The 15,555-nt window shown below is 38.6% G+C and overlaps 1 protein-coding gene across 3 annotated transcripts in view; it reads right to left on the reverse strand.

The window, feature by feature from the left end:
- Window positions 1–1,151: 1,151 nt before the first annotated feature.
- LOC131243415 (uncharacterized) overlaps window positions 1,152–15,555 on the reverse strand; it is a 38,312-nt gene continuing 23,908 nt past the window's right edge. For 2 of the 3 annotated variants that reach the window (XM_058242775.1, XM_058242776.1), the window contains 8 exons: window positions 13,130–13,207; window positions 10,969–10,993; window positions 10,834–10,866; window positions 10,557–10,678; window positions 10,099–10,229; window positions 9,705–9,928; window positions 2,616–2,869; window positions 1,152–1,464 (listed from right to left, as the gene is read on the reverse strand). In XM_058242775.1, coding sequence (XP_058098758.1) covers window positions 1,372–1,464; window positions 2,616–2,869; window positions 9,705–9,928; window positions 10,099–10,229; window positions 10,557–10,678; window positions 10,834–10,866; window positions 10,969–10,993; window positions 13,130–13,207 — 960 coding nt within the window. In that variant the 3' untranslated portion in view covers window positions 1,152–1,371. Of the gene's footprint in view, window positions 1,465–2,615; window positions 2,870–9,704; window positions 9,929–10,098; window positions 10,230–10,556; window positions 10,679–10,833; window positions 10,867–10,968; window positions 10,994–13,129; window positions 13,217–15,555 lie in introns of those variants that run through there. The other variant, XM_058242774.1, reaches the window with a different exon arrangement.

A 15,555-nucleotide genomic window follows, 5' to 3' on the forward strand; every position in this document is an offset into this window, starting at 1 on the left:
AATTGCATGTTTTGTTTTTATAATACAGCCCAATTGCATGGTTTTTTTTTTGTTTTTTTTATTTTTATAATCCAGTCCAATTGCACAGTTTTTGAGAAACAGAGAGAAGCCACGAATGAGAGGGAGAATGAAGAAAGAATAGTGTTTTTTTTTTTTTTTTTTTAAATTTACTTTTTGTTTTAAAAAAAATAAAATTTAAATATTTATTGACTGAGGGATCCGGTTCCAAGTTCGGATCCAAGGTTCGGTAGGTTCAGTTCACAGTGGTTTTACAGAACCCCAAACCTAGAACTGAACTAACCGATTCTTTGATTTTCAGAACTGGCGCTTTAGAACAGGACAAAACCATGTGGTCTGGTCGGTTCCACCGGTTCCGTATGCACCCCTACTGTGAATAGGCTTGTTCATCAGGTAGGCCTGCGCATGGGTGGAACAATAGCTCATATGATCATCTGATCCACAGCTTGTAACAGGGCTGCCAATAGGTACCTGATTTTAATGGGATGGGTTGGGTAATTAGAGCCATTAAGAAATTAGGATGGATTCAGGTCTCAGCTTTTAGACCCAGATAAAAATCTGATCAGGTTCAGGTTCGGTCCATGTGATGGACCTGTTTAAATTTGGCTTCAGGGCAGTTAGTTTTAATAGTTAATTTGTATATATTTAACATTATATTGATTATTCTATCATGAGAAACAAGGTTTCCTTGGCAAACACACCTAAGAGAGCCCCTTTACACAACATGCACCTGGCACGCAGGTCCAATCCAATCCAACCATATAAATTCTTTTGTTTGTCCCAAACCCAAATCGAAACAAAGACAGGACAGGTAGCAGATAAGATTCCGAGTCCAATTGGATCCTGGTCCAGGTCTTCAAGAACTAGATCCAGACCCGAAAAGACCCAAACTCAACGAGCCCGGGTATACTATAGGACCTGACCCAAACCTGATCCATTGACTACTCTACTAGTAGACCTCAACAGCATCCATGCACTCCAATTTATACCCACTTTGCCTGGGCATCCCTTGAAATGTGAAATTTGACTTGTTTTAGTAGGAAATTTCTCACTGCCCATTCTTTAATTGCAATTCATGGAAAGAAAAATAAAAGAAAGAGAACGAAAAACTACATCTGATTCCCTATGCCATGTGTAAGAACTCAATTTTCAGATTTGCCAAAGCTCCACTCCCATCATAAATAAAACTAATCCATTTGTACCATCGATGGGAAGGTGTCTAATCCATACTTTCAATACAACATGAAAGGTGACGAAGAGTATGGCCAATGTACGTTGGGCCAATGTATGCAATCAAAAGCACATGCTATGCTGGCTTAAAAGTGTCCTGTTGGTGCACAAGATGAGCAGAGATCAACCTTTCAATGAATACTTCTTTCCGGTGAACGCTTGGAACTTGGGCTCATTTTTCTGCTCAGGCTCTGCCTTGGTTTCTTTCGTGCCAACCTGAAGGGAAGATATGGTTAAAGACACTTCAGCATGAATGTGGATGCACTATCCAACTGAATTGCAATATTTAAGGTAATGTTTGGATACTTGGAATCCATGCAGAAATGGAAATTCTTTTCCAACGGACAAGATGGATGGGCTGTTTGGATATGTGGATTCCACACTGTAATCATTACTCTTATCCATGGTCAGAATTCTCTGGGACAAGTATCAAGGTAACAGTTGTCTAATGAATTTTGAGGATTCCAATTGCTATGCAAAGAGGCGCTGCATTTTTGGAATCCAAATTCTACAGTGACCATGGAAATTATCATTACGTTATCCACAAAATCCATGTATCCAAACATGCACCAAGTCTGAGAGAGAGAGAGAGAGAGAGAGAGAGAGAGTGTGTGTGTGTGTGTGTGTGTACACGTATCCAAACATGCACTAAGACCAATTTCTAGGCTGTGTTTGGATGCACTATTCCAGCTGAACGGCAATATTAGTCTAAGAAAGTGGGTATAACCAAACTGCTATTTCCTTAATAGCATTCACATTTAAGGGTCTGGCCTCAAAATTGCAATGACATTACTTGTAAGTTGGAATTGGTAGGAACACAACCACAATGTGATGGCTACTTTCTAACTATGAATACTAGGAAACAAATTTACTTTTTGGTCATTTGTTCTTTCCAATTAAACAGGACATTCACACCAAACACAGCCTTAATTAGTGTCCATTGTGCATGCCAAAGTAGTCGGACAAGCAATTCCTTTTCCGATATCAAGGGAGCAGCACTTGTATTAGTAGATCAATGAAATGAGACATACCTTCTGTGCATCCTTGGGCCTAAGAAAGTGGGTATAACCAAACTGCTATTTCCTTAATAGCATTCACATTTAAGGGTCTGGCCTCAAAATTGCAATGACATTACTTTTAAGTTGGAATTGGTAGGAACACAACCACAATGTGATGGCTACTTTCTAACTATGAATACTAGGAAACAAATTTACTTTTTGGTCATTTGTTCTTTCCAATTAAACAGGACATTCACACCAAACACAGCCTTAATTAGTGTCCATTGTGCATGCCAAAGTATTCGGACAAGCAATTCCTTTTCCAATATCAAGGGAGCAGCACTTGTAGATCAATGAAATGAGACATACCTTGTGTGCATCCTTGGGCGTGTGGCTTACGCTCGAACCAAAAACAAGCTTTCCTGAAGTTTGCCGCAATGAATTGCTTTTTGAAGTTGATCCTGTTGACGGCTGCCCACTATTGGTAGCCTCTGGTCGTTGGTCTTTTGGAGTTGAGGAAGCAACAGGTGTATCTGAATGTTTCGAAGGCTTCCCATCCAAGCGTCTTCCAGAGCCAGTAAATGGGTTAAAACTTGGTACAGCCTCAGCTGGCACCTCTTCAACTGGACAATGAGAAATATGGATCATTTGTTAAAAAAGGGATGTTTAAGCCAATTGAGGATTTGCAAAGAAATGCCAAACTCTAAACATTCTAGGAGCTATCAATAATCACACTGATTGCACACATTAACATTCCGATAAAAGAGTAACTGGATCAAATGGGCATGCCAGTTCGAAGGCAAGAAGTCAATGCAAATACGATGTCTCATGCTACTCGATACAAAATGAGACTAGCTTATGTCACTATCAATAGGTTACGGTGTTATAAGTCCCTCCTACCAGAATTAAGGGGCAAAGTAGTAACTATATGGAGTTGAATATCATGTTTTAAGGAATCATGGAAATATTTGGGGCAACTGATTATGGTCAAGGGGACAGACCTAAAGCAGCAAACCTAAGTAAATATGTGGTTTAACATTCAGGCTTAAATGCAAATACAATAGTGAACAATGAGAATGCATAGTTCAGTTTCTAGGAGAATGTAGGATCCTATCATCAGTTGGGCAATTCCATAGAAAACAATTGACAGCCCCTTTCTTTCCATTGGATTCTGCAATTGATAGTTACTAATATTTAGAATAAATATGTTCAATTCTTATTCATGTATGAATTGGACTTCAAGTGGGTATATTCGAACATCTGTCACTGCAACTACGAAAGCAAACTCCTGCTTTCCAACTCCAAGAAAACTGATTAAGTTGGCCATCCTACTTACCCAAGAGTTAGGTGACCCTTCTGGCTTCACAATAATTTTTTAATCCCTCTCATATCTCAGAGTCAAATCAAATAATGAGAACGCATAGTTCAGTTTCTCACCAAAATTGTGGCATGTAGAGGATCAAGCTGATCCTATCATCAGGTGGGCCACTCCATAGAAAACAATTGACAGCCCTTTAAAAAAAAAAAATTGGATTCTGCAATCAATAGCTACTAATGTTTAGCATAAATTGTCCAATTTTTATTGATGTATGAATTGGTCTTCAAGTGGGTACATTCAAACATCTGTCGCTGCAACTACAAAAGCAAGCTCCTGCTTTCCAACTCCAAGAAACCTGATTAAGTTGGCCATTAATGCAGGGGCATTTTTACACTGGGCTCGAGTGGGGTGGCCTCTGGGATGTAGGGGCACACTCGGGGTGGGCGGCCCATGTGAGGCGAGACCCATCTGATGTGGGCCCATGTGATGCGGGGCTCACGAGGGGGGTTCAGCTGCAGACCTAACCTATGTGATGTGGGGCCTAGACTATGAGATAAAGGGATTGATTTGCCACGCTCTATATGTTCGAGCTTTTAAAGCAAGTGGTTAGTTGTCCTATGTTGAGTGGTATTAATTCTTCTCCCGCATCACTTTTCAACTTTCCATTTACTTTTGACAGGGTTGAAACCGACTTATGGTTCTCACCTCTAAAAAAATAAAAAAAAACAAAAAAAACACAAGACTTGCAGTTCTCCATCCCAAGCTTGTTAACGAGTCTTTCGCATACTTCTTTTGGCACAAGAACAAATCCATTCTGGCACGATCTATTTCCAGACCAAGGAAATGTTGAAAGCTCACCAAACTCCTTCATTTCAAATATGACTGCGACATGTCCAAGAATATGGCTGATTTCGTCCACGTCACCTCCAATGACAAACTGGTCATCCACATACACCAAAATCACTGATATTTTTCCTGACTGTTGGTTTACAAACAAAATTGAGATAGTACATGTCACAGTGTATCCACCAAACACCAAGAATTTTGCAATATTTTCATACCAAGCTCGTGGTGCTTCTTTAATCCATATAGTGCTTTTGGCGGCTTGCGTATATGGTCTGGCTTCTCCTGATTCTGAAAGCCACAAGGTTGTTCAATGTAGACCTCGTCCAGCTCGCCATGCAGAAAAGCGTTCATGGCATCCATCTGCCAGAGTTTCCACTCTTTGCTTGCTGTAATTGCTATCAACACACGTGTGGTAATGATTTTTGCAATGGGGCTGAATGTCTCATCGAAATCAATTCCATACCGTTGAGAGAATCCATGTACTACTAGGTGTGCCATGTACGGGTCAACGGTTCCATCAGACTGTTGCTTCACCTTGTGCACCCATTTTCATGTCATACGTTTGATGCCTGGTGGATGTGGTACAAGTTCCCATGTGTCATTTTTGTTCAACGCAGTGGTCTCTTCGCGCACCGCGAATTGCCACTCTTTGACACCTTTTGTATCCTTAAAAGGATTCTATCTCTTTCAATCCAAAACGTTCTGAAGAATTGCATTCAATCACCTCATCAACAAAGGCATACGCTGCATCCAAGTATTTGGATTTGGTCTTCGAACATATGATGATCTGTGGTGGATGAACACCAACTTCCAATTGTGATGATCATGTTTCTTCACTTGACTGTGGCTGGGAGGGATTTACACCTGTTTCCAAGGGTAGTGTGAACATCCTGACATGTTCTATGAACCCACTGGGCTAGATGAACGAGCATCCATCACACTTGAGTTTTATGGTGCTTCATTCTGTTGCATGACTAGTCGTGCAGTGTCTTAAGCCTTCTCATGTTCACCAACACAGGAGTCTATTGCTTGTAGCTCTTCCATCTTGAGTGTCTCTTGGACTTATCTCCAAGTTGCTGTGAATCTGGTAGATTTACATCATCCTTGGACTACCAGGATGATGCCTTGTCAAAGATCACATTCCGAGAAATGTAAATTCTTCAACACCAGGATCTGGACATCTGCAACCATTTCATTGGGAATCGTATCCCACAAATATATAATACATCTTAAAGCTTTCTTTTCTAGCTTCGCTCACAACTGTTCCAACAGGAATAAATAACAGAAACCCGAACACCCTGAAGTGTCTGACTACAAGTTACCTTCCCCAAAGCTTTTCGTAATGAGAGAAACATCTAGTCAATGTTGAGGTAGACGATTAATCACACATGCCGCAGTTGACATATACTCTGCCTGGAATTGCAGTTGCACATTCTTTGAATTCATCATGCTGTGACACGTTTTGCTAAGGTGTCGATTCTTTCATTCAACTACTACATTTTGTTTAGGAGTATATGCACTTGTTAATTGTCTGTGTATGCCATTCTTCTTTAGATACACATCAAACTCCTTCGATATGTACTCTCCCCATTGTCAACTCACAAGCAGCGAATCATTTCCCACCCATGTCAAGAAACTCCTTGAACTTTTCAAACACCTCAGACATCTCTTTTAGAAAGCATACCCAGACATACCTTGAGAAGTTATCGATGAAGGTAAAGATACAGCAATATCCACTGACCGATGCATGTTTCATCTCCCAAATGCATCTGATGGATGAGTTCCAATGGTTTTGATTTCGTGAATTCAGACTCTTTTAATGAAGTCTGCGTGCCTTACCATACTGACAGCATACAATGTCCTTGTGGAACTCATGCTGAGGATGTTCCTCTACAAGTCCATGCTTCACCATCACGTGGAGCTCGTTATAACCCACAAGCACCAATCTTGCATGCCATAGATTTGGGGTCTCATTATGGCAAGTCTTGTCAACATATGTTGTCTCTGTAGACATTGCATACATGAACTGCACCTTTCCATCCACCACAGATGTCCTAATCATGTTTACCTATGAATAAACTTTCACATCCTCTGGCCCAAAGAGAACATACTGTCCTCTTGCAGTTATTTAAGGAACCAACAACAAGTTCTTTGTGATGCCTGGAATGTATAACACTTCCTGAAGAACACGGCCTTTGCTGAACCTCGCAGTACTTTCTGCATTTCCCACATGCTTTACAGCATGTTGTGTTATCAACAATCATCACTACTCGATTTCCATCATACAGCGAAAGTTGACATGCTTTAGAGCATGTTTGTGTTATCTACAATCATCACCACTCGATTTCCATCATATAGCCAAAGTTGTATAAAAATTCCCTTTGTCGCCAGTCACGCATTTCAGACACCCCAAATCATTGATTCAAGCATTGGCATAGTCTATCTTGGCATCCATGCCACCTGTGCAATGATCCAATGCCATGTCTGCTCAATCAGAACACTTGGTAGTATCCATAACGATACGTGAGGTCCAACCAACAAGATTTGATAGCACCATTTCCATGTTAAGAGAAGATCTCACCTTTATCTTCCGTGATGGCCAATGAAGCTTCCCACTGACTCACTCCCCATGCTGTGAAGCCTCCGTAGTAGCATTGCTTTCTGCAAGAATGAGTTTCACCTTTCAATTCCTAACAAAGTGTCTTTCCCATCCACAATGATAACAACCCTTCTTTCTTTGGTTGTGTGGTTTACGCCTTCTTTTCTTCATCGCCATTGTGATTTTTGAGTTTCCCCCGCCTATTGAGCCTTTTCCCTATGGCTTTGATTTCTGTTTTGATTGACGCTACCCTTTTGTGTCTTTCGAGAACAAGACCTCTTCATTATCATCGATCTTTAGGTTTGCCATCTTTGACAGCACCATCCCTATGGCTTTGATTTGTGTTTTGATCGACACTACCCTTTTGTCTTTCGAGAACAAGACCTCTTCTTTATCATCGATCTTTAGGTTTGCCGTCTTTGACCGCACCATCTCATGATTAATAAAGAGACTTTCAAGCTCATTTACAGATGGTTATGTTGCCCATCCAGCAATCACAGCCATGTACACCTCATACTCAGGTATTAGACCATTTATCAGTAACCTTCGCAGTTTGGAATCGGTAAGCTTATGATCAAGATCCAATTGTGACAGTTCTGCACATGAGTTTTTCATGTAGAGGAAATGCTTCAAAATGGAGAGTTTCCCTTATTCCAGACTGCCAAACTCTTTCTCCAAGAGTTGCAACCTATGTGTATTCTTCATCAAGAACACCTTAGAAAACGTGTACCATACTTCGGCATTCTTGCAGCTGAGACACAAAAAGATTAATCACCAACAGATTGCTTGAGTGCAAATAACGCTCTTCCCACCTTTCTGCTCCACCTTGCTTTCTGTGCATGATCTTCAGGTGGATCCATTCTAGAACCACATGTCACCTCCCATAGTTCTTGTCCTTACAAACGCAACTCCATGCATGACTTCCATAGGTCATAATTGGAGTTCGTCAATTTTCTAGAAAAACAAAAAAACGTTCTCTCCTGCCGTCTGTTCCTCGATCAAATCTGATCAATATTTTCACTTGATAGGGCAAGTATACCAACATGCACGACCTGATCTAAAACAATAGCACGAATACGATATTGACTCGGATGATCAGATCAACATACGAGAGCGACTTAGCTCAAACTCACACGAAAGAGGTTGCCTCAGTCTCTAATCTGATCTAATCAAAGTGATCAGATATCACGCACTATGTTCCCATGATAAAACCATAGCTTTGTTTCCACTTCGTAGCATCCAACTTAATGGGTGGATCAAACATGTGACTTACTTGTGGAAATGTTAGCATCGATTGCAATGAAAATCCATGTCTATGCATGATCCTCATGCATTTGTGAACAAATTAACATTTAGTGGAAAATGGAGGAAATAGGGGAAATCCTAATTTTTTCCATTTTATATTGAAAAATGTATTTTTCACCATTAATTAATGTGGATATTTTATATATTAATGAGCGTTGGTCAATTTATTGATTGGCTACAAATTATATAAAATTACTTTATACTGACTTTTTTCAACAACACATGATCAGGCCCCTATAAAATGGATAGTTACTATGAATACTTGCTTTTTGCAATATTTTGATTCCTACGTGTTTTTTGACATCCCCCGAAGTTTCACTGAAAAATTCCAACTTTTTCCCAATGTTTGCTTAATGTTCCCTTAAACAGAAATATTTTTCTGAATATCAGTGATACCGATGATACCAGTTCCCGTATCCCCAATCATCAATACATGTAACAATACTGATACTCTGAATGTTGGGTACTCCTGACCCTCTTGGCTTCCTAGTCATTTTCTTTAGTCCCTCCCACCTGCTCACAAGCCCAGTATGGTATTAATTTGCTGATTGCGTGGGTGTGATTGCTCTCCCTCCCTCCCTCAATAAATGTAACAATACTGGTACTCTGAACATTGGGTACTCCCGATCCTCGTGGCTTCCTAGAAAATCTTTAGTCCCTCCCTCCTTCCCTCCCTCCCAGCTTCCCAATCATTTTTCACTCACCTGGGGTGTGTGGTATTAAGTAATCTGAGGGTATTGTACGGTTTTACTGTTTTAGGGTTAATGTCATTATAAATAAACCTCCCTCCCTCTACCATGAATGTTAGCAATACTCCAAGGAATAGATGCATAAACGAACAAAACATGAGGACCTCCAAGAGGAATTACCGAAACAAGCAAACCAAGCAACACTTTGTTTTGTCCTAGCATATAACTAAATCTCCCAAAGGAGAACTGCTACTCCGATTATGAACTTTCCAACCACGTAATCAACAATATCAGCTAGAGACTAGAGTTTGTTTTAATTGGGAAAAAAAAAGAAGAAGAAGAAAGAAAGATAATGAATTCAACTAAAAGTATTTCATTGCTTTTCAACAGAATAAACTCTTAAGACATAGACTTCCCTTGAGACTTTGCTCACAAAGTATGAACTAAAGTCAGTCCAAATCCCAGGAGCTTTCTTATTAAGTTTTAAGGCATGAATAAACATATAAACTTGTACGTATTGAAGTGTTTTTTTTTTTTTGCAAACGATGCTTAAATTAGGCATGAGTAAATCATACAAAAAGACAATCTTTTATATTTATTTATGTTTAGTTTTTTATGATTTATGAAGAGACGAACACAACCAACATGAAAATAGGAAGAAATAAATCAAAGTACAAGGAAATGACAGCTAAAATGAAAACCTTGAGCTGGTGCCTTGCTTGAAAGCATCGAGGGTGGAGGTCTTTCAGGTTCTTTATAATCAAGGGGAGGTGCAAAGTCCACTTCACAATCCGTTTCAATGATACTAATCGCACTAGATGGCTTTGTTTCTATGATGTCTATGTAGTATTTCTTGTTGTTATAGGCCACCATTATACTGTCACCCGTGGTTAAGCAGGAGAAGTTCCTTAATGTTGTTTCCAAGCTGCAGAAAACAAAGAAGTGATTCTCAAGCCTCATATTCAATGACAAACAGAAACAGAATCCTGTAAGTATTGCTGAAAACATCACTTTAAGAAAACATAAACAGACATACAGTAGACGAACCTTCTAAATGATAACCACTACTGACAATTAAAAGAAGCATGCACTCACATAGCTTTTGGATTGGATATATCTAAGAAGTCCTTCGTGTGTGGCTGCAGTTTCACGTATGTACCCTTCGGAAGGGTGGCATTTTTCACCCTCACTGTATCCCCCTCTTGCAAAAGCATGTTTTCCATCATCTAGAACAAAACAATTGAAGGGAGAGAGGAAAAAAAAATCAAATGCATAGAAGAGATTCATGGATGATTCTTCGAAATTTACTTGGATTGACTTTATGAGACTTTGTTCTGAATTGCTTTCTATTTTTCGTCATTATGTGCCATGGTTGAGACATGATATTCTACTACGGTGAAAGTCTTGCATTTGGATTCAGAGGGAGAGTATATCTCTTCCTTTCAGGATTTTCTATCGTCTCGGGGTGATTTTACATTTCCACATAACAGTAGAAAATCAAAATAATAATAATAATAACAATTCTGTTTAAACTTCACGTTATTTGGCCTTACCCAGTATGGCATGTAGATCATGCCTTCTTCAGCAATGAACTCCAGCACACCACAATGTGAGACGCGCTCAGTGGCAGCATTGCGGAGCTCAAATAGCATTGGATAATCAATATGCAGAGATGCTGCAGAGTGAAGCTAAGTATCATAAAATAGAAGATAGAACAGATGGCAAGAAACATTTTCTCCCATGCAGAACCATTTAATAATCTCGTAAAACAGATGCCTAAGAGTAATGAGCTTGTGAACAATATAACAAGACCAAGAATAATTCCCTTACCAAGGCGGTCAAGCGCTGAGGGAGGCATTATGACTGAAACAAGATAAAGCATATGAAAATCATGAAAGGTTCAGAATGCAAAAGGTGGAACTTCAAATGATAAAATGAAGATATAGGATTTAGAACATAACATACTTTTATCACCACTTTCCAGCTGTGGCTGCAGAGAGCAAGAAGAAAAGAAAAGAAAATTAAAAATATATGCAAGCAAAAAAAAAAAAGACCAAAAGATTTCAACTATTCCAATTAATCCAAAGACAGAATTAAATTAGAAGAGACTGAACAAACTTTAGCCACATCTTCTCAGGAATCCCAATACTCTGGACATTTTGATGATAGAGTGGAATGGCAGAACAGGATGTAGGCAATCCCAATTAGTTGGAATAAGGCTTCGACGATGATCATGATCATGGTGATGATAGTGACGACGATGATGATTGAAGAAACTCCCTTTTAATGGAGGCCAGGTATTAAGCAAAATGGGTATGATAACACAGAGGTCTTCTAAACCTTTGGAATGGGTTCAAATCCTATTGGACACAATTTATTTACATCTATTATAGATTGCTACTCCAAGAAACATATTTTGAATTAACTGAATCAGAGACATTTATGAACGATTCCTCTTGTACTAAGAGTGATCAATTTCTTTATGTTTGTTCCTGAAGTAGAAACAGTTCTTTCTGTTCCGGATAGCTTCCTTCAAAAGGGCTTTTGCTTGCTCGGTGAATGTCTTGGTAGAAGATATGATTTCTTGGAACTGAGGTTTATTTGTTTTTAAGTTGGTATATGTAACTGAACAAGAAATTTATTTACCTCCCCACTATATTTATATTACACGGCATGCTGATGTCAACAAAGTGCTTCAAAGATGTTCTGCTGGTTCATTGGATTTAGGGAAATCAACAGTTGGACATTGTTCATCTGTAAATTACACAACCGGGATAGCTTATAATTTCTAATTGTTTGCAATTTTGAAGCTTATAGTAGTATCACTTGTAGTCAAGGAATCTGCTCCACTCATTCCTCTTCTTGAGATTTTGTCGCCAAGGGCCTTGGCTAATTGAGAAGGCTTCCAATATGGAAATTCTTTCGCCATTGGTAATCCAAGTATTCTAGTCTCTCATCTTCAATTTTTGTACCATCATTTTATGTGAAGCTTCTCAGGATCAGATAGCAACTATTAAATCCATATCATGGTGTTTTGGAGCAATTTCAGGTCTTCCAATCACTTCTGGTAAAAGTGCAATTGCAGGAGTTGGGAATCCCCTCAAATAGGTTAGAGCCTTGGCATCATTCACAAGGTGCAGACCAGCCACACTCTTAAATAATGAACATCTTGGTGTACTGCTGACGACCAGTCCAAGAGTATCAGCTACTTAGGACTTGGTTACTGAGCGGTTTCAAAAGGAATTGAAGTCATAGAAAAGATCATATCTTTCGGTTGGGTTCACATCACTTATATCAAACATATCAATCCAATCTCCTGACATACCATCTTTCCTTATTTAGAGTTCTAGACAAGTGGCTAGAAAACTTAAGAAAATTCAAATAAATTTCTTGTGGAAGGGGAAGGCCCAAAAGGATGTGGGTAGAGGTAGTAAGAAAGGGCCTGAGGACCAATGGTTTAATCAAGGATATGGTCCGTGATGGAGTGGAATGAAGAAACTGGATTCATGCAGCTGACCCCCAATTAGTTGGGATAGGGCTTAGATGATGTGAGAAGTCAGGTGCAATGGCCACAAATATCATTCGGTTAGTTGGACTTGGGAGGTCTAGAACGAAAAGGAAGAAGGGAGGCTGAGCTTGTGTACAATTATTCAAAGAAATTGGGTGTTGCCAGCAAGGTGGTGGTGGAGGCTAGGAATTGAACAGAATTCTGGAGAAAGGTAATCTCAGCAAAATACAGGGAGGAGAGAAGGTGAGTCACCGGAATGGTCAATAGAGGCAATGGGCCTTATATTTGGAAATTCAGCACCTTGGTGCATCTAAGACATGTGGATGTAGCATTCACTAAAATGTCCCTGAAGTTACTAGCATTACAATCATTCTAACATGACACCATGTAAGTGGGTCACCACTGCTGCACAGAAAATGGTAACTGCTTTTGAAACCCAAAAGATAATATTTAATAGAGGAAGAGTATTCTAGTAGGTATTTTCAAATTAAAAAAGAATCCAATAATTTGAAAAGATAATGATAAATGGTTTAAAATGGTCATCAACTTCTTTTCATTGAAGCACAAGTTAGAAGATTAATAAAAGAAAATGAAATTAAGTGATAAAGATATCCGTACCTTATCAATAAAAGATGCAGGGTAGCAACGGTAAGTCTGCTCAAATGACGTTCCATGATAACCATATCCTTCAAAAAACTGCAACATCAATCAAAGTCAATTAAAGCTTCTTTTTTTTGAAGGTTGTTAACGAAAGCAAATGTTGAGTGTTAGACATGAATTACTAATTAACTGGATCTATGCACATTTTTTTATAAAGCTGAATCATAACAAAAGGCTATAAGAATAAATGTGCTAAGACTCACTGAAGCATGTAATCGAAAATACGGAAGGTGATGAGAAAACCACAAAACACATGGTAGACTAAGTGAAAGATACCTCATTTCAACACTGAGGTCTTGGTATCGATCCCTAGTGGGGGTGGCTAACAGTGAAGTGTGAACTGACAGTGCGGTGTACTAACAAGCTAACCAAAAAAAAACTGCAAAACACATGGCATTTCTGAAAGGGAAAAGAAAGTGGATTGTGTTTGACACTTGTTGTGTGTTGATTACTAGCAATGCATTCCCATGTGCGTGTAAAAAAATCTAGACCATACAACTAGTGGGCCAGTGTGGATAGGCCACATTAGCCGGAAAATCATGCCCGATCAGACAATCCTAACCATCTAATTGGAATACTCATAGGCTCCTACTCAAGGTAATAAAAAACCATCAGTAACGGCCATAACAGCCGTTACATAATGGAGACGGTTCAAGCTGTTACGCGCTACAGGATCGTAAAGGCCCGTTCAAAAAAAAGGACCATGCTGGATCCCATAACAGCCACTAAGGGCATATAGCGGTCCCTTATGATGATACAAGCCCCCTTTTGAGGGCTGTTTTGCAATTTTTCCCCTTTCTACTCCACTTTTTGATGTTTTTCTTCTTACAACTACTTTTAACCCCTTTTTAACTAGATTTGTTCAATCCTTGAAGATTAAAACATCTTCTTCTTCAAGAATCAAATATCTGGGACCGAATTTGGGAAAAATCGAATAAAAAAAGGTGAAAATTATTCTTCTTCTTCTTCTTTTGTTTTTTCTTGCTGTAAATTTATTGATTCAGTCTCCCGCTCGTTAGATGAGTTGGTAGAGACAATGTAGTGTATGTGAGTGATCCAGGGTTCAATCCTTGGTAGTGTTACGTTTCAAAAAACAAAATTATTGATTTAAAATTTTATTACCAAATTGACTAGTACTCGATTTGGCAAATGTTTATATCTTTTTGAATTTTTTTATACTTTTGCTGGTTTTTATATACTTTCCAGCAATTTTCAAAAAAATAAAATAAAATAAAATATTTGTAGTGTTAATTGTTCAAATACATGAATGGAGTACACATGCAAGTACTAAATCAATGTTTTTTAAATCTTTTCTTTTTAATTTTTTGGTATTTTTTTTATAATTTCGAAATATTTTTTTGAATGAATATTGCTAGATTTGTTTTTAATTTTTTCCTCAAATCTCTTAAGGGGAATGATGTTAAATGCTTAGGGAAATGCATTAGTGGGGATTCGAGTGATCCTAAATCAATGCAACACTACTCATCCGAATTTAATTTTTTATTTTTTCCTCAAATTTCTAGAGGGAAATGATGTCAAATAGTTAGGGGATATACATTGGTGGGATAAGTTCCACAGATTGCATGAATTTCGGGGCATTCGAGTGGTTCAAACGCTCAACACTACTCATACAAATTTATTTTTAAATTTTTTCCTCAAATTTATTGAGGAAAATGGTGTTAAATGTTAGGGATGTAAATTTGTGGGACGAGTTCCACAGATTGTATGAATTTTGGGCCATTTTGGGCGGGCATTCGAATGGTCCCAAATCGGCCTAACACTTCATCCAAATTTATTTTTTACTTTTTCCTTAAATTTCTAGAGAGAAGTGGTGTCAAATGATTACGGATATGAATTAGTGGGATGAATTTCATAGATTAAATGAATTTTGATCTATTTTATGAGCATTCTTATAGGTTTATATTTTGTTAGGAGCTTAGGCTTTGGGACTAATTTGGGATTGACGACTACAGGCAGGACCCACAAGTTAGTTTGATACGCAGAGAGTTTGTTAATAGTTTGATACTTGGTTGGTTGAAGTTGTGACTTGTGACTTGTGAGCAGAAAAATAAAAATAAAAATGGCAGCTCAACTAGGAAATGAAGATATTATACGACAACATTGTGAGAGAATAGGTGGGAATAGGCATGCTATAAAATGCGATTATTTTAGTAGATTAATAAGTGGATGAATTATGTGTGAAATAGCATTTGGCATATCAAAAGGGGTTAGTTGCGGGATGCCCAAGCGTCGTAGAAGAGATAAGGGAGATGACGTAGCATAATTTGAAAGATATTACGGGAGAAAATGCTATTGTACAAAAGCAATATGCTTTTGATGCAACCCGAGGATAGGTTTTGAAGCCTAAGTATATGGGTGTGGGT

The sequence above is a fragment of the Magnolia sinica genome, chromosome 4 (genome assembly GCF_029962835.1).
Source record: "Magnolia sinica isolate HGM2019 chromosome 4, MsV1, whole genome shotgun sequence".
Classification (NCBI taxonomy): domain Eukaryota; kingdom Viridiplantae; phylum Streptophyta; class Magnoliopsida; order Magnoliales; family Magnoliaceae; genus Magnolia; species Magnolia sinica.